The sequence below is a fragment of the Mya arenaria genome, chromosome 2 (genome assembly GCF_026914265.1).
Source record: "Mya arenaria isolate MELC-2E11 chromosome 2, ASM2691426v1".
NCBI lineage: Eukaryota > Metazoa > Mollusca > Bivalvia > Myida > Myidae > Mya > Mya arenaria.
In genome coordinates this window covers 46,475,590-46,498,271 of record NC_069123.1, presented here as the reverse complement: position 1 = coordinate 46,498,271, position 22,682 = coordinate 46,475,590, and the positions used below count along the sequence as shown (strand labels likewise).

The window sequence follows — 22,682 nt, the reverse complement described above, 5'->3', positions numbered from 1 at the left end:
GATGCACAACGCAAAAAGAAATTCAAAGCACTTACTTTCAAAAAACGGAAGTGACAATTCATGTAACTTTATTACACAAGCATCATGTGCAGGACGGAAGTTTGGATCTGGATCGAAAAATTCAAGAACAGATTTTCGTTATATCACCAGATTTGAAACATGATCACCACATATTAGGTCCAGCAATCCGTAATCGAATACTTGAAAAGTATTAACTATCCTTTCAAGACAGTGCATGAATTTACTGACGGATGTGCTTCCCAATATAAAAGACGCCATTGTTTCGGCAGTTTAAACATTGCCACCAAGGAACTTGGTGTTCCCTTTTTAAGAAACTATTACGAGACTGCACACGCCAAGGGACCACAAGACGCAGCAGGTGGGTTGCTTAAACAGACTGCTGATATGGCTGTGTTGAGAGGTCAAGTAGTTATACAATCAGCAGAAGATTTTTACAATTTTGCTTGTAACACATTACAAATTCCATCTTCAAACGCAAAATGCAGTAAACGAATTTTCAAATTCGTCGAAGAAATACCAAGGAACACGGTAAAGTACTTCCAGCCTGTGAGTCGTGTGAGAACAATACACCAAATAATTTCAACTTGTGGTACACAAATGACTGTACGTGACCTCTCGTGCTACTGTGACGAATGCATAACCGGTAACTATTCGCAATGTGAAAACAGGAACAATGTTGGGCAAATTGACAACATAAAGCTAACAATACAACGTAACACCGCAAACATTGAGACTGATTATAATGGGTACGAACATACACCTATCTATGACTTAGTAAGCAGCGGGGATGTTATTGCTTTTAAAGCTGTTGATACCGATTATTACCTTCTGCGTGTTGCACAGGCAATGTATACATTACTGAGTACGGAAACAGATGATTTTAGAACTACTTATGAAGCTGGAACACGGGTGATCATGGGAATTTATTTCTGTAGAAGAGGACGTTCGATTCTCAATTATGAAATTGACAAGTTACACAAAGCTTTGGTGCCAGCATAATCCGTTGTTTATATTTGTTCCGAGCTGAATTGCAAAAGTGCAGCAACTGTCACATTGCCAGAAACTGTCCATATGTCAATACTGGCAAGCCTCGAACAATAATTATAAGTAATAATAACGTGCAAACTCAAACAAATTGCGACATTGTAATCATTTGTATGTTTTATGCGTTATTCATAGTGTAAATGAATTTCAAAGTGTGCTTGTGTTATCAGTATTATTGAGTTTATTTTTCTTTAAAACTTATAATTTTAACACCGTCTCAATATATTATTTAGTAGCCTAAGCATCGTAATAAAATGCTGATTTCTACTGTATATTAAAAGCTTTTTCAATATTGTTATGAATGTATTTATGTTATGCATGTCCATAATTTGCAAAGGAACACGAGGAGGGTGAGAAACCGGGCCGCGTGCAACGGACCAAGGAAAACCTCACGGACCCTCTGACGTGGCTCATCTTTTCTTTCCTGGATCACATCATTCCATTGATGACAGATTTCAACACAACCTTCCAGGTACTTATGAATCACAGTTCATATATTATTGTATGGAATCAGAATATAAGAATAAAATAAAAAAAAATTCTGGCGTGATTATTTTCTAAATACGTTTCTTCATGATAGGCTGGCGCCCCCATGGTTGGCCATCTACACACTGAGATGCAGCGCCTGATGAGGAAGCTCCTGGGAAAGTTTGTTAGCACACAGGCCATTGCAGCTGCAAAAGATGTGACATCCGTCAACTTCCTGGATGATGAGGTGCAGCACCAAGACAGCATCATTGCAATCGGGCTGAAGACCAGACAGTACCTGCAAGACAATGAAGAGACACTCCCTCCAGGAACACCTGCCAAGTTTTTTAGGTGAGCTCAAGGAAAATGAACAAAAGAAAAACTAAAAAGAACATTCTAGACAAATTTAAAGTTAAAATAAGATTGAGACATTAATTTTTATAAATTTATTTTCATATTTAGGCATGTCCGGCTGTTCTACACATCTTTGGCATCTTCCCTGCTGAAGAAGTTCCCATTCAATGATGACATCCTAAAGACCCTGTCCTTTCTGAATCCTGAAACCAGAGAGAAGACATCAGCTGAAGCAGGTAAATAGAAAGGAAATATGTAATTAAGTCCAATTGCAAACAACTTCTTAAAAGTTTTTTCTAGAATTGCAACAAAGAATAACATGACTTTATTTACATTTGTTTCCAGTGGTCCAGCTTGGAATGAGGGTGATGCCTGATCTGAATGCTGAGAGTCTCCTGGAAGAAGTTGCGGAGTTCCACATCACCCATTTGGAAGATCTGCCACCATACAGGGAAACAGTACAGCCAGAGGACCCCACGGATGAACCAAGAGAGATTATAACGGAGGACTCACTTCAGAAATTCTGGGTCTACATGCGAGACAGACAGCTGTCTGGCAGATCACAGAGACAGTTTCCTACCATTCCAAAGGTTGCTCTGGCATGCTTGGCAATTCCACATTCAAATGCTGACCCAGAGCGTTGTTTCAGCATATTGAGAAAAATTCAGACAGACTCAAGGTCAAGATTGACTTCAGAAACAATTCACAATCTGCTGAGTGTAAAGTTTAATGAACATAACATTTGCAGCTCATTTGTTCCTTCCAAGGTCATGTTATATAAATCAACCAATTCATGCAATTAATTGTGCATGTGATTGCTATCCTGATTGCCATGTGGACTTAGTGCTGTGAAGTGCCTAAAAATGATTTTTTTAAGTAGTGCTTACTTAGTGCTGTGAAGTGCCTAAAAATTATTTTTTTTAGTAGTGCTTTTTGTAAAAATTTACTTTTTTTATTATTTAACATTTTATATATATATATATATATATATATATATATATATATATATATATATATATATATATATATATATATATATATATATATATATATATATATATATATACATTGAAGTGTTATATGCATAATATATTATGAATTGATGTTAATTCAGTTGTCATTGCAATATTGAATGAATATTTTTATATAATTATGTGAATAAAATACAAAAAATTGATATTTCGTGAACTTAGACTTTCGATATACAATCCCCCTGAATACTTTCCAAATCCCCCTAAATTTTAAGCCTTTTGACCAAATCTCATGGAATGGTCTCCAAAAAATATGGCATGTATGAACGGTAATAAACGTAAACATGCATGATAACAACGTTTTTTGTTTGCAACGTTAGTTTCCGACGTGACGCTTACGCGTATTTAACGTTACGTCTAGAAGAGAGGATCACCCGGTCTGTGTGAAAAAATGTACTTCCCGTTCCTTGACCCGTAACCCCTAAGCACTTTTTTGAGTGAAAGTCCGTGCCCAATTACTTATCCCAAAACAGACAAAAATGTTGAGGCTCTCTTGGAAAAGTTTACAGCCTTACGTGTTATTCAGTTGCCTATAAATGATGCATTCGTTGGCAAATAGTCTAGATTTGTTGTGATGCATGCAGGTAGGTCGTTAATGAACATGCGAAAGGGCAGCGGCCCAAGAACAAAACCTTGGGACACCCGCAAATAACGACTGAAGAATCATCTGATGTTGCACAGTCCACACTGACTCACTGGCATCTGCTGGAGGAAAAATGCCTCAATCCAATCGAAGGTCTCCCCCTAATGCCATAGCTGCGGGGAAAAACAGTAAAGGTCTTAGACTATGACTTGATTAGCATCCAGTGATGCCGAGATTTCGTCCGATAGTGTGAGGCGCGGGTTCTCGCATCTGCATCTGGCCTGAAATTTAAACCATACCAACAGTCTGATCGGATATTGTGTTCGTGAACATGGGACATGAGATTGTCTGTCAGTATGTGTTTTTTTCGAATTTTGCAGCAACTGCTGGTAGTTGCTCACTCTGAACCTGTCATTATTCATGGAGATAAAAGAGATGTTGGCCTTCCTCATATTATCGAATATTCTGCCGCTTCCCTGACTTATACGAAAGGTTGTTGCATGTTGTTGTGGGCAGGCCACATTGGATTCCACTGGTTATCATGGCAGGCAACTTCGGGCTCATTTTTCAGATGAGTTGCAGTACTCTCACCTCTGTAACCTTGATCTCTGCATGGACGGGTTTCTCCGTCTGGGCTCGGTGCGTCATTAACATCCTCACACTGTCGAGGATGTTTGCCTTTTATTAAGGTCATTTTCCCCTCTCCTATGGGTCATGTAAGGTGTTATATATACCATTCATCATTGTTCCGCATTGATCACTCTGTATCTGGTATGCAAAGTGTTCTCTTTTGGGTTTATATCCACCAGAGACTCATTGACCTTACCAAGTAACACATTTTTGCATGTAACTCTACTGAAACCCATTTAGTGTTCACTCTCATGAATCTGCAATTCAATGGGGTCCGGCCTGGAGTTATCTTATCAAGTAAGGTTCAGACGCCGTTGGGGTTTTCGGGGGCTCACGCATGCCGCTGTGACAAGCATTGATACACTCGCGCCAACACTTAAGAGTGATATTATTTTTCGCAATACAAAACAATTAAATCGGTGGCCGGTTTTGATTTAAAATAATGTAATACCAGCTTTATAATGTATATGGGGTTACCGCTTCATGTATTTGATACGCAAACCCTCAAACTCGCAGGATTCGGTAAATAAATTATTCGGTATTTAAAGTGGGATGGGCCCCAATGAGCTCGTCTGGTAAAGTACATGTAAAGGCATTTTCCCTTTCTTGATCATCATTAATATGACAAGAAAATTAATATTCAAAACAAGATTCACAGATCTTGGTTTGCTGTTTAAAATGTGACATTGATAGCAAAAATAAATGAGCAACCTTTTGATCACCGTTACATATAAGCACGATTATCGTGACTGTACAGGTAGCTTGTAATCATGAACAAAACCACGTAACCATTGTGTGTTACTGCCCGGCGAAACTTACGGTAAGTTAGTACAAGCAATAGAACACAGATCAGAACTACACCAAAAATTCAATTATATCTCAAAGATGAATACTCATAATACAGTAAATATTGAATTTAATATAAATTCCCAAGATATAAATAACTACGGACCTATAGGTCCGTGTTAATACAAATGATAACTTTAGTTTAACTTCGAATGAAGCTTTCAAATAGGAAAACACGTATCTTTCTTTTTAACCAGGTTGCACTATATTTCTTCTAGCTAGGGATTATCGGTTTCTTAGCCCTCATCAAAATGGAAAATATTTCAACCCAAACTTTTTGTTTAAACAGAGCAACATAATTTTTTTTTTTTTATTTTGTTTGGAAAAAAATCAAGTTACTAAAGAAGGTGAACTATTGGTTCAGTACACTGCGATTTCAGTGGATTTTACTGAGTATGTTTGGCATGTGAACACTTTCTTAAAACAATATATATTAGAACTCTTCTCATACTGAATTTTATCTCAAGGCCAAACTTTCTCCCTGTGAAATATCATTCCAAAAAATTCCGAGTATTTTTTCGATTTTTGTTGTAAGAACGCTAACCAGAAGATTGTTATTTCTCCCAGCCAAGTTTTATATGCGATACTTTATAAAAGATAAGTTAAGGTGTTAGACATTACATTACACATTAATCACTGCAAAAATAAGATTGAAAAAAAACAAAAACAATTACAGTAGAATTATTGTTTATTGCCTGTAATAAGTGGTGTAATCAGGGGAGTTAAATCTAGCGGCTCTAAGCGGCGATTGTCCAATACCTGTACTGGTTATCGCTCACCTGTATCGCTTGGGGGCGCACTTCAAACCATTTACCGGCGCTGATTACAAATAGAAAGGCTGCACACTTGAATGAGAACAAACACAATGTGAAAGTGGTATTTAAAACAAGTCGTTGTTGAAGGATTTCATTTCCAAAATGTCATCCAGAAATGCAAGAAACGCGAAAAAGTCTTCCAGGAACCTACCTGTGACGTCTAGGTGTGTAGCAATTGTTTTTAAACGCGTTGACGGTGAATGTCAAAGTGAAAATAAAAATGAAAGTTGCGACAGTACTGACACTGCAGTAAACTCACATGACAATGGTAATCAAAACCACTTTGAATTTGACAGGGATTTATTTACACTGACCAAAAATTCTGATAAAAGTGAAAATAAAATTGAAGCAACATCAAAGAACTCGGTGAGCTTTGATGCCAAGAAAGTGTTTGATGAGTTCAAATTGCGGAATAAGACATGTTACTGGAACCCTGCGCTGACAGACAGCGTGGGCTCGCTGGAGTATGCGGGTTTCATCGAACCACTCACGGTACTGGTACGTGGGGATGACGTGCACTTGGAAAACATCCGAACTGCATGGGGACGGCGTGTCCTCAAGGATCCAGCTCACTTTGTTATAGACAGAATAGGTACGTAGTTCTATTAATTCAACAATGCCAAATGGTCCATAATTTGGAGTCAATATTCTAAGATAAACACGTCAAACTGTATGTGACACAAAATTTTGAACATCGCAGCAATTTGATTTCCAATGAGTAAAAAAAAGCATGTTAACAACTTCATTGTTTCATAAAGAGTCTAAAAATATTGTGTTTTAGTATTTACTGGTATAAAACTCTTAATTTGAATATCGCAGTTCAAAACTGATGAACATTCACCATCCAGAACAGTTGTCTTTAAAGCTGCACTCTCACAGATTTTGACACCTTTTTTTTCTTGCAATGAGCCAGTTTTTGCGTAAATGTCTAGAAACCAGTGGTATAAGACTCCTTACATATCATCAAATTTCAGATTTTCATATTTACGTTTGAAAATTGATATACCTGGTAAGCGTTACAAATCTTTAAGAAAAATGATTTTTTTCAGCAGTTTTCCAAACAATTGAGATCTGTTCTACTGTGAGTTATCTTTTATGACTGAATTGAAGGTGCCAAAATCAGCTTGATCTGAGGCAAACAAATGTAAAAACTGTCAGTCCGTGAGAGTGTAGCTTTAAAACTAAAACTATGTATCTAAAACTTTACCTAGATGTAGAAAAAAATAAAAATGTCATCAATTTGATGCCACCTTTTCTTGCAGAAAATATATGCTGTAACTAAGCATTTTGCGCCTCATATCATCATAATTTAAAGACTGTTAAAAAGAGCTACATATTGTATTCAAGGCCAATGTGTTATGTAATAAAATAGGAAAATTCTTGCTGTTTAAACTAACATGTAACATTTTAAGAAATTGCACAATTTCTTTATTCAAATTAATGTGTCTAGAAGAAATAATATTTACATGATCACTTTTAATGCATGTACAAGTAAATGTTTACGCTGATTTTTTTCTGCCAGTTAAACAACATTCGAAAAATCTGTCATAAATTCATGCAATAATATAAAACTTCAAATTTAACACCATATTTGCTTAAAGACCCATTACATCAGGAAAATATTTCTTGTTGACACTCTGTTTTCCTAAAGGCTATTTGATTTTCAATTAGTTTTGGAGCATCTTATTTAAAGGTGCATTATTCCAATATTTTACTTGTGCAAGTGTACACCATATTAATGAAAGGATGTCACATATAACAAAAAGACTGTTATAAAGTAATTGGGTATTATAGACAGGACCTTCTCACTCAATGCGCACACTTTTCCTGTTGACATCTCACAGATTTCACACAGAGTTGATTATCTCATATATGCTGAGAAAATAAGCTATATAAACATATTGATACTTTCATATATAAACATTGGCCTCTTGATACATCCTCTAAAATAGTGTCTCGGTTCTTACTTTTACCCAGTTTGTTTATTTATATTTGTTTGTTTGATTTATAAGCCTAAGTATATTTTATAAGACTAGGATTAGAATGAGGACTTACTCAAGTCAACAAATCATTGAGAAACTGAAGTTTTTGATAACAATTAGAACGTTGATGTTGCATTTAATCAATGTCTGCATAATTGTGTATTTACAAGAATGACTATCATTGGCAAACATGAAAAATAATTAGTTTTAATAAATATCTTGTATATCAGCTAATTGTATTTAGCTTTCATTCAAACAAATTAATTAAGCTTGATGTCCATATGGGGTAATAATTAGTCCCTGGTTCATCTTGCCTTATCTGTGCTGGTCAAGGTCAGGTGTGAACTGTCTCCGGCCCTAGGGGACATTACGGCAAATAAACCTGTCATGTCTCCCCAGCCCCTTACTTTGACCCGGCAATAAAACATGTGTCCTCAGGAAATCAAAGGAAGATTGGTTTGATCTATACATGCATACTTGATTTACATTTAAACATTATCATGTTATGTAATTGGAAAGATAGCTTGTTTGGTTTTCATTTAACACATGCCATTTATTTAATAATGGGCACATTTTTTCCACTGAAAAAATATTTGAAATCATCCTCAAAATGTAAATTGGCAAAAAGTTAGATTCCTTTATATTAACCAAGTTAAAAGCTGGCTGTTGCTATCTCATTAAGAACTGAATTTCAATTATGCCATTGAAAGTATTTTATTGAAGTTAGGTTGCTGTTATTTCAGCCTTAGTATATTGGAGGCTGTAACATCCCTCTTTGGTACCTGACTATTCAAGGAAGTTTTTAGGACTACTTGGGATATAAGAGGGTGTATTATATGACACAAGGACTCAAAATTTGGCATTATTCCATAGAATGATACACAGACTCTCAATATTCAACACAATTTATTAAAAATATTTGTAGTGCAGGTAGAAAATGGTGTATTTGGTTCGCAAGGGGGGTTGGGCTCTCCTTTTGCTCCCTGTATTAACACTTGTCGTTGATTTCCTTTATAAATTGATAATGAAGACTAATATTCCTTTCTTAGGAATGATATAAAACTAACATTACTGATCACTGAAAAAACTGTCAGTTCCAATTATCATGCAGCATCTTGTTATTTTACAAGTATTTATTGCCACTAATTGCTATCCTCATGTACATTAGGGTTAAAGACAGTTGTTATGTTGTATTCATCACATTACCAGGCTTTAGGGCAACTTTAATTTCATGGTGCAAATCTCATTATGGTAATTTTTGAAAGGACAGGAAATATGCCACAACTGTTTGATCATCTTCAATAACCAATGAAATGTGCTCATGAACACATGATTTATGAGCTTGATTTAAATTTTGAAAAAGTCAGTCCACGTCAGTTTACACAGTGTACCATGAGTAGAAAGGAGTTACCAACTCTGTGGAATTTTCTTCCTCTGAAAAGTAAGGACTTCTTTGATTCACTGCTTGGCCGTCTTCTATACGTCTGATATACATAATTTTTATGTATATAGACTAGGAATTTTCACTGTTTAGTATACATAAAGTGGGTGCTTTTTTTTAATTCAATCATGATTTTCTGATGATGAGTAACATTTCAAAAAACTATTTTCATTAACCAAGCTGAAGCATGATTCAAAATCTTACATGTTTTACTTGAAGCTCTGCAGCTGTTTGGGTACACATGTACCAGGTATAAATCTATGAGTCACAAGAGGGTCTTTTTCACTTGTAGATTTTATTCATTGACATTCTCATTAAATTGTGAATAAGTCAGTTTTTCTGATTAAAATTTTTCATGTCTGGAAATAAAGGATCTGTCCCCCCTTTTGGAGATTTGAGGTATAAGCATAATTATTATGAGAACATTTAAACCCAAGAACGTGAAGCCTCTACAGACTTGAATGGGCTTCCTGATATTGTTTGGAAATTGCCTGAAACAAAATGCAAAATCAGATTTCCATGTATCAAACATAAATTACCCTAGAATGTGTTGAGGGTGTTAAAATTGTCTGTGACAGTTGTCTGAATGTCTAGGATGTACAGTGAAGTGGTTAATTATCCAGGCATTTATTGGCCAATTGTCAACGCTTCCTTGGCCACTCATTCTTCTAGACCAGATGTGGTCTCCTTTTCCTACTGTACATCTCCCTGAAATTATTCAAAACTTGCTTGACTGGTATTGTACAACATTATCTACATTCGTATGAATCACAGGGTGGGGTTTAAATGTATAAATCAATTTTTTAAAATCCTCAGAGGAATATTTGAAGATGAAATAATACAAACAATATTTTTTTTCATTCAAATGCCTTGTGATGTTTTTTTGGGGGTATTACAGAAACTGTTTAAAAATTGATCAGGAATGAGCCTTGGGGATCTGCAAATGATCCTGGGCTGTTATCTTTACTCCTTACCTTCTGACAGTTTCTTTGAAAACCATCAAATCTCATCATTTAGGCAACTGTTGGTTTAATAAAATATTTTTTGTAAACATTTAATTTGCTGGAAGGCACCCAAATCCTAGATTTCCTCTAAATTGATTATGTTGGCAAATATTGGATAACATCTTTTTAGCCATTAATAGGATAACAATTTGGACAGATTACCCGCATTTATGATGGATGATTACTCGTTCTTGGATAAAAATGAAAGTTTTGCTAAGGCCTTAAGGAGATTATCTCTATCCCAGACAAGGATTTCATTAATCTATGTTTGCTCTGCAATTTCCTTTCTATTCTCTTTCGGCATTGTTAGCTGATTTTTTTTTGTAATGAAGTAATTTACAACATTTATATCTTGTTATACAAGAAATAAAATTTTAATGTTAACAAGTTTTAATGTTAATGTCGTGTCTATTCATGAGGCAGCATTAATTCAGTGAACATTTTGTATGATGAGAAAATTAAGGATATTATATCATTAATTTCATTGTCATACAATCAAAATTTATGGCGTTTACAAAAATTGTCCCTGTAAATACACAGTAATGTGAAGCTTTTTTATGATTCCATATTATAAGTACATTAAAAAAAATGTGCGTTTAGATGAGCGTTTAGATGAAACTTAACACCTCTAGTTATATAAATCTTTATTACTTAATGGTCTTGACGTATTTAACCAGAGAATGGAAAGCATTGTAGACTTGTTGAGCAATGAACATTAGCAATTCAATTTATCTGTTAAATGCGTGAATTTTAACAAAGATAATTGTAAAAGTCATGAAAAGTTATATGATAAGGTAAGTTTAAGAGGATTAGGGTATCTAGTCAATAACGTTTGACTCTTTAGAATTTCTCAAAGGTATTGATATTGGCTTTGAGATGCTTCTCAATAAGTGATATATCTGCATTCCCACACCTGGGTCTGAACATAAACTGTCTGGAATGAATTATGCTTGTATGTATAAAAATGCAGTATATTTAGATTGTTCAAACAATCAGTAAAGCACCTTTTAAACAAAACAATATTAAGATGCTCTTTCAGTTGATTTTTTTATTTGTACTTTTTAACCAGCATCTCAGGTGGGCAAACTTTAATGTAACAGTTGGACTTTAACTTAAGAGTTAAATTTACAAGCCCAAATATTCAATGAGATATATTTTTGCTCCATGATCATGATTAAATATGCCTTTGATTTCACTCAATGCTTCTGTTAATTCACTGTTCTCTCAGCTTGTATACAATAATAATAAATTAAATTATTACGAGGGGTGAAAGCGAAAAGGTTCTGTTTTCTTTTTTATTTAATGTCACTTAGAACCTTTTCGCATTCACCCCTCAAATCATGTAAGTTCAGAAAAATGAGCAAAGCACTGCAAAATTGCAGGCGCTTTACGAAAAAATAAATACTTAATTCCATGAAAAATATAAAACTGTTGAATGATAAACATGAGAAATTTGAAAATCCTCAACTATCACAGACCTCAAAAAAATGCATACACAAAAATACATGGATAAAACACACCAGCCGGTATATTCTCATCTCTGTGGGAAACATTCTTGTAAGTCTTTCAAACATATCATATTAATCCTCTCTCACCGATGCTGCTTTGATGAGGTAAACAGTCACATCATCAAGATAAACCCTTTGACTGTAAAGACATTGCCCTGACAGCTGATTCTTGTATCATGGTCTACTCAGAGAGAAACATTTGTACTGTCTTAAAATTGTGAAGAAAATGGTTCTGCCTCTGGTATGAATCTTTTAATTGCTGTGTTTGTGTCTCCAACAAAACATTGAAGCCATCTTGTGGCCTTCACCCGTCTGCAATATTCAGTGGCCTGTCTTCTATTAGTCATCTCTTTTCTGCAACAAGTTACCTTGTTGCGCCTTTTCTGCAATTTGTCATTTTGTCTGCAATTACTTACCTTGTGGCACCTTTTTCTGCAATAGGTCGCCTTCTCTGCAGTAAGTTACTTTATGGCACCTTTTCTACAATAAGTGACTTTGTGGCGCCTTTTCTGCAATAAGTCGCCTTGTCTGCAATAAGTTACCTTGTGGCGCCTTACCTGCAATAATTAAGTCACCTTGTCTGCAAAAACTTACCTTGTGGCCCCTTTTCTGCAATAAGTCGCCTTGTCTGCTATAAGTTACCTTGTGGCGCCTGCAATAAGTTACCTTGTGGTGCCTTTTCTGCAATAAGTTACTTTTTGGTGCCTTTTCTGCAATCAGTCATCTTATCTGCAATAAGCTACCTTGTGGTGCCTTTTCTGTAATAAGTCATCTTATCTGCAATAAGTTACCTTGTGGCGCCTTTTCTGCAATAAGTCATCTTATCTGCAATAAGTTACCTTGTGGTGCCTTTTCTGCAATAAATCTTCGTATCTGCAATAGTCACATTTGCACCTTTGTGCAGTGTGCAGTTCCCTGTATGTTTGCCTTCTGTTGAAAGATTATTTGTCATAAGAATGTTCCTGCTGAGAAGTGACGTGTATTTTACTGGCAGGTGCAGTTTTTTAAAAACGTTTCACATTGAAGGTTCTTCAATACGGTTTAAAACATCTTCAAAGCATAATTAATCATGTAAGTTATTGAAACAGTTTTTATGTAGGGTTATCTTTTTGACATGGACATAACATATTTGCACTCTATATACATTAACACACAATGACATCTACTGCACATTCAGTCAAGGAGTCATTTCATTGCTCGTTTAGACGTTGAGGGATCAGTGACTACCTGGCTAATCATGACATAAATAGGGAATTAAACCTGACTCACCGTAATCCCCAACTACATCTCAACTAAGAAACATTCCATCTTCGGGAGCACGAATCCCAGCAACTTGAAAATTGATGGTTTTAAAATTCATCAACATGTCATTTGGTAAGTGTAAAACCAAACATCTAAAAGACTGCATGTGTAAACTGTTCAAACAAGCAGATTTTACTGTACATTGCAAATATAAACAAAAGAACATTAAAATTCTCTCCAAAAGGCTCACAATTGGAGGGTTCTCGTGTTTGGGCGACACTATGGCTGCCTTACATTTAACACTAAAACATACTCAAATTTAATAGTCATATTAATTTCAAAACCCACTTGGCATAGCCTTTATGAGAGAAAGTTAAAACTTTATTCAAAATTAAAATGTTTTCGCTTGAAATCAATTTTCCATTGAAAAAGATGAACCAGATATATTGAAATAAAATTTTCAAGTTATAATGAGAAAATACTCTCGCATAGTGAGAAAAGCATGATTAAAAAAAATAAGATTGAGTTGTACCGGCGATTGAGTTCGAAATTGCTACTCTGTTATGAAGTAGCCGTTTTGTTCAGGCAATATTATATAATTGTTATTCTTGGTTTCTAAAGCATATTTGCTTATTTAATTACTTTACTGGTATCTATTCAACATAATGTTTACTTGTAATATCTCTTCACTTGTTGAGTTGTAATTGAACTTGGAATTAGTGTTTTGATGTGTTTGAACTAAAGAAAAGGTCGTGCTTTGTCAATAAAACGTAATTATCCTGCAAATATAAGGTATTTTGACATCTCTAAAATTAGCATTTAATGAACTAAAATTCTGAAAATAAGAACCATCTCATGGCCATGTATTCAGTTCACATGAAATGCATGTGAGAGTTCATTAAAGCAGTTTATTACTTCATTGTAGTGTATATATCATAGTATATATATTGCAGTGCAGGAATGCTCAAAACTGTTGCAAAAAGATTTCTTTCATCTGGATATACTTTTGTATGTTATTCAAGTACAAAGGAAAGGCAATCGATGCAATAAAGTGTATGTTTATGCAGTGGAGACTGTTTCAGGTGATGTACAGGGTATAGAGATGCAGGTGATCCCGCAGACCCAGTTTATCCCGCTCCCTGAGGCGCTGTGTCTCCTGATCCTCGATCTCAACAATAGTCAGATAGTCGCCACCCTCGACACCGTCACTGAGCGCCTCCGACAACGCTACCAGGGCATGAACCTCCCTAGCAACCAGCTTATGTATGACACCCTGGGACAACTCATTCGAGAGCGCAAGGTTTTCCATACAGGTACACATATTAGGAGCATAATTTCTAGGTTGAGTTAGTCCAGCCATGTCCGTAGATGTAACTTTATACATCAGATTTGTTTTACGTTCTCATTTGTAAATATCAGATTTATTGTAATTATTTTCTTCTTTGTAAATGTGTCATGTTTGCTTTCGAAGACAGGTATTTTGCATAACTTACGTTGGCACTAAATATGGAAATGCATATTAGATATGTAAATTTGTTCTCAGTTCGGTGAATAAGTGTCATCTTGTGAGTTCAATTATATTTGATTGATTCTAATCTTATGTATTGAATAGAAAGAAAAAAATCTCAGAAATTGTATACTTGTTACACCTGTTTTACTACCAGGATTTAACAATCACTTAAATCTGGTATGTCATTGTATGACCAAAATAAAAACAGAGATATTTTTTTCTATCAAATGCAGATCTACTTAGGATAAAACATCCAACACTTTGTTATAAGACCGATTGAAAAAAAAAATGGATCAAAGATGTTATGCAATCCACTATTTGGATGTGTTTATGAACTTCAAAGGACTTTTAGGTGATCCATTTCACTTTCTTTTATTGGACAATTGAGACAGTTTGAACAATTGATTTTGAACCAGATACCCATCTGTTAAAAGCCATCTGTTGCTGTAGATGATGTAAAGATTGTTTTCAGATTTATTGTTAAGTGATAACCTTTTAAACTAATATTTGGTTGCATGTGTACATGTTTCCCCACTTTGATTAGGTTTTGCGATCAGCCATACACAGTTAAGAAGTATTTATATTCCCTAAATTTTGCAACCAGAAGTAAATAAAATATTTTGACAGTTTAATGGCGTTATACTTTTATGCACATAAAATTTGGTTAACCTGTAAGATTTCAACTTTGCCCGAAGCTCGGACTGCCCCTTTTACATAACATTAATAAAATCTGTCATAGGCAACAACAGTGAAACTCTCTAAAATGTGTATGAAACAGATTTATTTGCATACAAAAACTAAAATAGGTATCTTTATTTCAATTTTAATGCAACATTGGCTTGGAAATACTTTTTTGTGCCAAGAAAGGTATCAGTGTGCCAAAACGTTGTTCTGAAAATGTCTTCAAACATAATGTTATCTAAGTTTTACAGCCAAAAGAACATTTCAGAACTGAATTAATACCTCACATATGGTTCCAGTCATATTCATTAAATAATACGTTAATGATTTAATCAATTTACAAGAAATAAACCGCATGCATAATAACAACATCATATAACCAGACCATTATAATTCCCTTAGAATCTATATGATTGAATTACAGAATCATTTTCTTGGAAAGTGATTTTGGCAAGGGATCTAACGAATTCTAAAATGAGAGCTTATTTATCTTGCACCAGAAAATTTATGATGCAAGTTATTTTTTCTTGGCATGCTTGAGATTCAGCAGTTCAATCTATCAATCCTGTAGGACTAGAAACGAAATTGGTTCTGCTATAATCGTGAAGATTTTCTGATAAATCAGTCTGCAGTTTCTCTGACTCCTATAGATATATAAGACAGTATCTTAAAACAGGCAAAATACTCAATATCTGAACAAGTTTTTCTGGCAAAATAGTTACATGTTGTTTACCTTCTCTGCCTGTCAACGAAAAAATTGAAGTATTTTCAAGGACTTGTTGTTGTTGTTGTGTTTTATCTTTGTCGTGCAATAAGTTAACATTAGCTATAAGAACAGAAATATTTGATGGCTTGAACTAAACTTTGTTAGCGACTGCTTGCTGTTGAACATGTAGAACTAAAGTTTTGCAGTTACTTTAAGGTATGAAAAATATGTCTTTGTTACTTTAATATGTATAGGTAACAGTGATACTTCAAGTAATTTAAATGGAAGGAAGCATTTTAACTGGGATAAATATTTTATGTCTGGGAAGACTCAGATGATGGCAGACAATGAACAACTGCTTTCACCAGATGAAATCAAACATGAAGAATAGATTAAAATACTTCATCACCCCTCCTTAGGCATATCAGCTAAATAACTTAAACCTCCTGGAAAAAACTGATGAGCGCTTTCTCTAGTCATCTCCTGTCCCAATTTTTTTGCCGAGGTTATGAAGTTTTTTTGCGTCTTTAATGGAAAACTGTTGGCTTCAAGTGGAAAAATAAAATTATGGAAGTGAATGTATTCCATCAAGGATTGTTGAGTCTTGAAACAGAAAAAAGACCAATTTTTAGCACAAAGGACTAACAACTGAAAATTGTGCACATTTGTCATCTAATTACATGTTGAAGTTGGTGAACTTAAAATATATATGTAAAGGTTTAAATCTATAAATCACAGGCAGTGAAAAGGTTGTGAGAAATATCATCTAGTTCATTGGCCATGCATGGTGTCATTATTTAAATGAATGCTTTCTCCTGCAGTTCAGTTGTGAAGGTTGTTTTATATCGCCTGTATCATAAACAACATTGTTGTCTAAAAAAAATCTTAATGCCATTACCTTGCAATAGCCCTTTGCCTCAGACCACCATACTGAACGTAAGACTAAGGTTTAGTCATTAATGAAGGTTTCACACTGTTTATAACCTTACTCTCAGGTGCGCTGAGATTTGGTCTGAATTTTTCAAATGAATAATTCATATTGATTTCAGCTTTATTCTCAAATTTATGGGCTTTTTGTAGATGAATTCCCCATTAAAAGTCGTTAATTGTTAGGAGCTGGGTTCTGAAGCAATTATACCAGGGTCCTTGTCAAACCGGGGTCATGACCTCGGAATGCACTGAGCTTTTGTAAAATGAATGAAAAAGAACTCTACACTTACTTAAAAGGAGAACTTTATCATTTTGCATTTTTGAAACTGTTGTTGGGTTCTTGAAAGCTGAATTTCATGAATATTTACTGGTGGGTTGTTTATGGACTCTTGGGCGTTATCTATATATATAATGTAGTTGGTCCATTGGTCCAGAATGAACATCAATAATGATGTCTGATCTCCTGCCAGATTTTCAAGACTGATCATGTCAACTTGCTTATCAAGATAAGATATTTCATTGTGCAGATTTATTTGTTGATCCTGGAGCCTTGTATGTTGACACACTCTCTCCACTGATCCTGCTTTATTGCTTTTTCAAAGTGATAGGCAATGCATTGTTTCCTATTATGTCCTAATATAGTTGAGCAATAAAATTTATTGCTTGACACTTATTGTGTTTTACGTGTTGCACAGAAATGGAAGTGATTTGTCATGATTTCAAAGTATATTTAAATCAGTAACAGGCTTTTTGCTGCATTTATACATTAAACATCCTTTATAAAAGGTGTTTTTGAGTTTGCGCATGCTAAAGAAAGTATAAAATGATAAAGGTAAAGCTGAATCATTATATTTTATTTCTCAAACCTGAGATTTTTTCTACAACCACACTTAGGTTTATTTCAGTTTATAGGGTGCCCAAGTATGTGGTAATTGATTTTCTTTGATGGGTTTAATTACCACCAAGGTATGAAAATGAAGAAAGGGACAGTTAATTGTCTGTGGTCAATAAATCGGGCAGTTTTTTTTCTCTTCATCGCACTTGCTTACTTGTTGTACAGTCAATAACAGTGCTCTAAGGGAAGTTAATCTAGTACTGTTTTCTGGGTCTGTCAGTTGTTGTCTCCCTTATGTGGAACATTTCAAATGCTATGAGGTTCTTCACTGGCATTCATTTAAATCCTGAAATTATTTGCACAATTTATGCAATGGTTTATGGAGCATCATGTAGTAGCATTTTGTTATGCATTCTGTATGATAGTGACCAATTTTTTCTTCTTTGTTTTAGGTTCATATATGCATATTTTAAAGTAAATTACTGTTGAGTCCAATATTTTTATTGTTTTTACCTTATGTGTATTGTTTGCAGGATGTGGGTATTTTGTGGTGACCCCGGACACATTTCGCATGCACGGGGATGACATGCAGTTTGGTCAGATGATGTCTCAATGGACACACCTCCATCCTATGTACATACCATCTGCTTTCAGGTAAACACATGCATTCTGTTCAGAATTTCTTAAGGGGAACAATATAGTTTTTCACTTGATAGATGCACAAAGGAAACACAATATTTTTAATGCATTATTATGTTAAAAGTATTAAATTTGCATATTATGTAATGTTATACATTTGAGCTAGCATTTTGTTTTAAGATTATGCTTTTATTTTAAATATCATTATTTTTATTACTTGTGATTAAAATCTTTTACACAAATTAATGTATTTTCAGTCAACCAGCCCGTCAGCCAATGAGATCTATTTCCTGTCAAGTGGATTCAGAGGAGAATGTGATTGGTCAGTCTGATTCATGTGATCTTCCAGAGAAGAGAGCTTCTGTTTGTAATGAAAAGTTACAGGTACAAATTTTAAAACTTAATTCTGTCTCTCTTTTCTCATTGCTTACCAAACCTGTTTCTTTATTGGTGAATTTTAAAATAAAGAAAATACACTGAAGGATTTGTTTTTGAAAGTTTGAATTTAACTTCTACTATCTTTATGATTAAATCTTTCAAAAGAAATGGATGTTTAGGTACAAACTTTGACATATATCTGTTTATATCATTTTTGGGCCACTTCGGCACTTTTATATGTTGTAGTGTAGCTGGTTATAATAAACCTATTGAAAACATGAAAACTGCACTCTCATCTTATAACCACAAATTCCATATATCCCATGTTTATCTTTCCCAGGTTGATATTCCCACTGTACGTGTCCAGCGCAGCATGAGTGTGAGTGTGAAACGGTCTCGGGAACGTGGAAAACGGGATGACGGCTCTGAAGCTGGCACACTCAAGCGGAGCTCCTCCATGAAGGGACGCAACGAGAAACAACGTAAACAGGAGACCAAGTCTGAACAGAAACAGGAAAAGGGAAAAGGTAGATTCCTAGTGGTGAAATCTTCCTTACCTTTACTGCTTTAAAATAATTATTTTTTTACATTAATTTGATTTTTTAATTTTTTAATGTAAGTGAAAATTGTACAATTTTATAGCATGCAAATATACAGACAGTCTTGATATAACATCTTGGTTTTGCTTATTATATGAAAGACATTATGTTACAGTACAATATCATATTACTGCTTACCTACTTTCAGTAAAGACATCCTTCTTCTCCAAGATATTTGGACGAAACAAGAAGAAACCTAGCCAAGAGGAACCTGTCAAGCCCACCAAGCCAGTGGTTGAGTATGCAACATTCTCCGCCCAGTTTCCTCCTCCAGAATGGATGTGGTATCAGCAGCAGCAAGACCGACAGATGCGCACAGAGACCTGGGTCCATCAGCAGATGGCCAAGTGTGGCACATGGCACTATCTGCAGCGATTCTCCCAACAAAGCCCCTCTGACAGTGTCAAGCTGGGGCCCAGCTCCCTGCCTGAACCTGTGGAGAAGCCGCAGCCCAAGGGCAGCAGTCTGCAGGGGACTGCACATACCACAGGGGGTGTCATTAATGGGACTGGTAAAAAGTCAAAAGGAAAGTCTCACAAGAAGGATAGATTACCTGTTGTTATTGCAAATATTCCCGGTGAAAGTACGAGGATAGACTTTGAGCAAAAAAATACATATACAAACAGTATGGGACAGACTAATATTAAGCTGAGCTCTCTACCCACGAGGCTGTCTCCATCTGGAGAGGTGGTACATTCAAACTATGTCTCTCATCCCATGTTTAGTTCAACACCAAGGTTCAGCTCAGTTAGAGAGCAATATAAAAAAGAATCTGAAGATGAGGAAAATAGACATGAAGGAAAGGTTGAGAAACCAGAAAAGTCAGAGAAATCAAAATCCTCACGGAAACCTCATAGATCAAAGAAAAAGTCTCATCATGATAGACATTCAAGCTATTATCCAAGCTCAAGGCATGTCAGTGGCCTCAGCCAGCCTCTCTCTCCAGTACGTGATGAAGACAATGACATCAGCTTTGAATACCAGGGAAAGATACCTAACAAAAATAGTTCCTTTGTGAAATCACACAGTAGTGGCGTAAACTGTATTGGACTAGAAGCTGACAATAAAACACAAGTTAAGCTTTCGTATAGGTCACCAATGGACGCACTGCAACCAAATGGTCAGAAATACCAAAGATCAAGTTCATATAGACACCCAGTCAGTGACCCACAAAGGCCATCATTGAGATCAAATTCATATAGACATGTAGTAAAGGACAGATCGGATCAAGGCCATTCAGAGAGTCTAGGTCAAGGTCATATTTATGCCAATGTACATATTACTGAGGATGCCAGGCCTGCACTGCCAGAAAGGTCCAACAGGAGGCTTTCTTCCCAAGACTGTGAAGGTCACATGAATCCGGGTCAATGCTACAGGGCCATGTCCCCGGCCCAGTCTCCAAACTACCTCGACCTTCCAGAGAGTGACCGGCGGTCAGAGCCTGGGAGTGACAGAGGCACACTGACCTCAACCTCTAGCCGGGGTCAAAGTTCACATGACAGTGCAATAGATCAGAGCAGTGAGCACAGTATGGGCACTGTTATTCACACGCGGCCTGTGTTGAGCCACCAACTGGAGAGACTGGTGGCTGACACCAAGGAACTCGTGTTGGGAGACAGCGGGTTTAGTTCCCCGAGACCTACAGACAATGGGAAAGACACATCAAAGGGAGAGGGGAGTCTGAAGGATCAGACAGACTTCATGTGCAATAACCTTAGGACTGATGTGAGAGGGAACCATTCATCAGGGAAAGGGGGTGAATTTTCCGATGATTCATTTGACAGAATTTCATCAGATAAGCTTTATGAAAATGTGCGAATAAGTCACAAAGAGATGTTGAACAATATGAAGTACCTTCACAAGGAGATTAACGTGTCTTCCCAGAACCTGAATGTACCAAACACGACAGCTGATAGCAGCAGTAGCCACACAGACTATGATCCCAAACAAGCGGTGGCTAAGAAGTTTAACTTTGAGGGAGACTTCCACGTAGTGGGTGTGGTGTAATATCAATAGTTGATAGATGGCAGTCAAAACTCAGTGCTATCATTGCTATGCATGCAACACAAAGCAGTAGTTTAGCATACTGAACTTCTGAAGAGCAGAATTCAGTTATTATTAACTTATTTCAACTTTAATACTCCTTGTGGATAACTATGTATAAAGTACCCAGACAAAATAGGAAAGATGGTTTTACACTTTCCATTTCATATTCTGTTTGATAACATCAAAGTGCGTGTTATTTTAACCTTTTTCCCTTTCGTGTTTCGTTCATGAAAAAGGTCACGTCACTTTTTGAGTTTTCAACAAGGTCACCACTTAGCAAATTAGAGCTAACACCTAGTCAAAGATTGTTTTCAGTTTTCATTTAGACTACAGCAAGCTCAGCTGCATAATAGTTCTCTAAAAATGATCTCAATTATTTATTTGTTTTAAACTTAATATAATTTATTCACCATTTCTTTTAAGTAGATAATTGTTACGGTTTCATTTCAACCAGTTTTATTATCTTTAATTTCGTGATATAAAAAATAATTACTAATTAGGGTCAATGTTACACATTGCTGATAATTATACCATGTAGTGCTATGAACATGCATGAATGTAAATGTTTGAATACAAAATTATTTTAGTTGCTGGTTTTAAATAATAGGCTGTATATATTTGATTTGATTTTAATAGAAGAATTTTAGAAGTTTAACCCTTGGCTTTACCTGTTTTAGATGACGTATTTATCCTTTTGTATATATAGATGTTAAATCAGTGTTGTGTAGACATACCTTGCATCCTGTGATAGTTCCGATGCTTGTTGACAATGCCAAAATAAAGAGAAAAATGTGAGGTGCTTTTTTGTGAGTTGATTATGGCTTCATGCTATATATATCTATTGGGTTAAGGTTATATTCATTGAAGTAAAAAAGAAATAATTTGGATATAATTAGAAATGTTTTGACGGCTTCTGGAGTACAGTGACAGTTTCAATGTATTTTTTTACGAAAAATCCTGGTAATTAGATTGGGATATGTCATTTTAGGGCGGCAAAGAAGTAGCAAAGATGGACAGTCATGACCTTGGTGTGGTACAAGTTCACTTATATGGAGACATAGCTAAGACTAGCTTTTGATATTTGGGGGTCGAGGTGGCTATTACGGATTATTATGGGATAAATATTTGACCAAAGTTTCATGAAAATCCTACAAAGTATGTAAAAAGTACAGGGAGACATAAGTAGACAACAAATCTATGAATAGAACCTTCAACCTTGAACTGTGGGACATTGAGTCAATATGTCTGAAATGTGGGTTCTGCATGTTGTCTCAATGAGGTTAAAAATTATCCCAATGTTTTTCATGAATTTTCTATGAATAAGTTTAGGAGATATTGTGCTGACATGAGACCTATGGCTTGAACCTTTGCCCTGAACTGTGACCTTGA

The 22,682-nt window shown here is 35.5% G+C and overlaps 2 protein-coding genes across 3 annotated transcripts; both read left to right on the top strand.

Moving 5' to 3' along the window:
* Positions 1-240: 240 nt before the first annotated feature.
* Positions 241-2,810, top strand: LOC128224801 (uncharacterized). Its single transcript, XM_052934855.1, has 5 exons — positions 241-379; positions 1,403-1,537; positions 1,646-1,884; positions 1,996-2,123; positions 2,233-2,810. Exons 2-5 carry the CDS (start codon positions 1,511-1,513, stop codon positions 2,688-2,690), a joined length of 852 nt encoding a protein of 283 aa, XP_052790815.1. The 5' UTR covers positions 241-379; positions 1,403-1,510; the 3' UTR covers positions 2,691-2,810.
* A 3,018-nt stretch (positions 2,811-5,828) lies between these two features.
* LOC128225225 (storkhead-box protein 1-like) lies at positions 5,829-22,088 on the top strand. Of its 2 annotated transcripts, none has more exons than XM_052935313.1 (6): positions 5,829-6,384; positions 14,052-14,282; positions 18,165-18,285; positions 18,528-18,654; positions 18,989-19,175; positions 19,396-22,088. In XM_052935313.1, exons 1-6 carry the CDS (start codon positions 5,895-5,897, stop codon positions 21,252-21,254), a joined length of 3,015 nt encoding a protein of 1,004 aa, XP_052791273.1. In that variant the 5' UTR covers positions 5,829-5,894; the 3' UTR covers positions 21,255-22,088. The 2 variants fall into 2 exon arrangements, with proteins under 2 accessions (XP_052791273.1, XP_052791277.1); XM_052935317.1 differs by lacking the exon at positions 5,829-6,384 and adding an exon at positions 9,152-9,215.
* Positions 22,089-22,682: the final 594 nt, after the last annotated feature.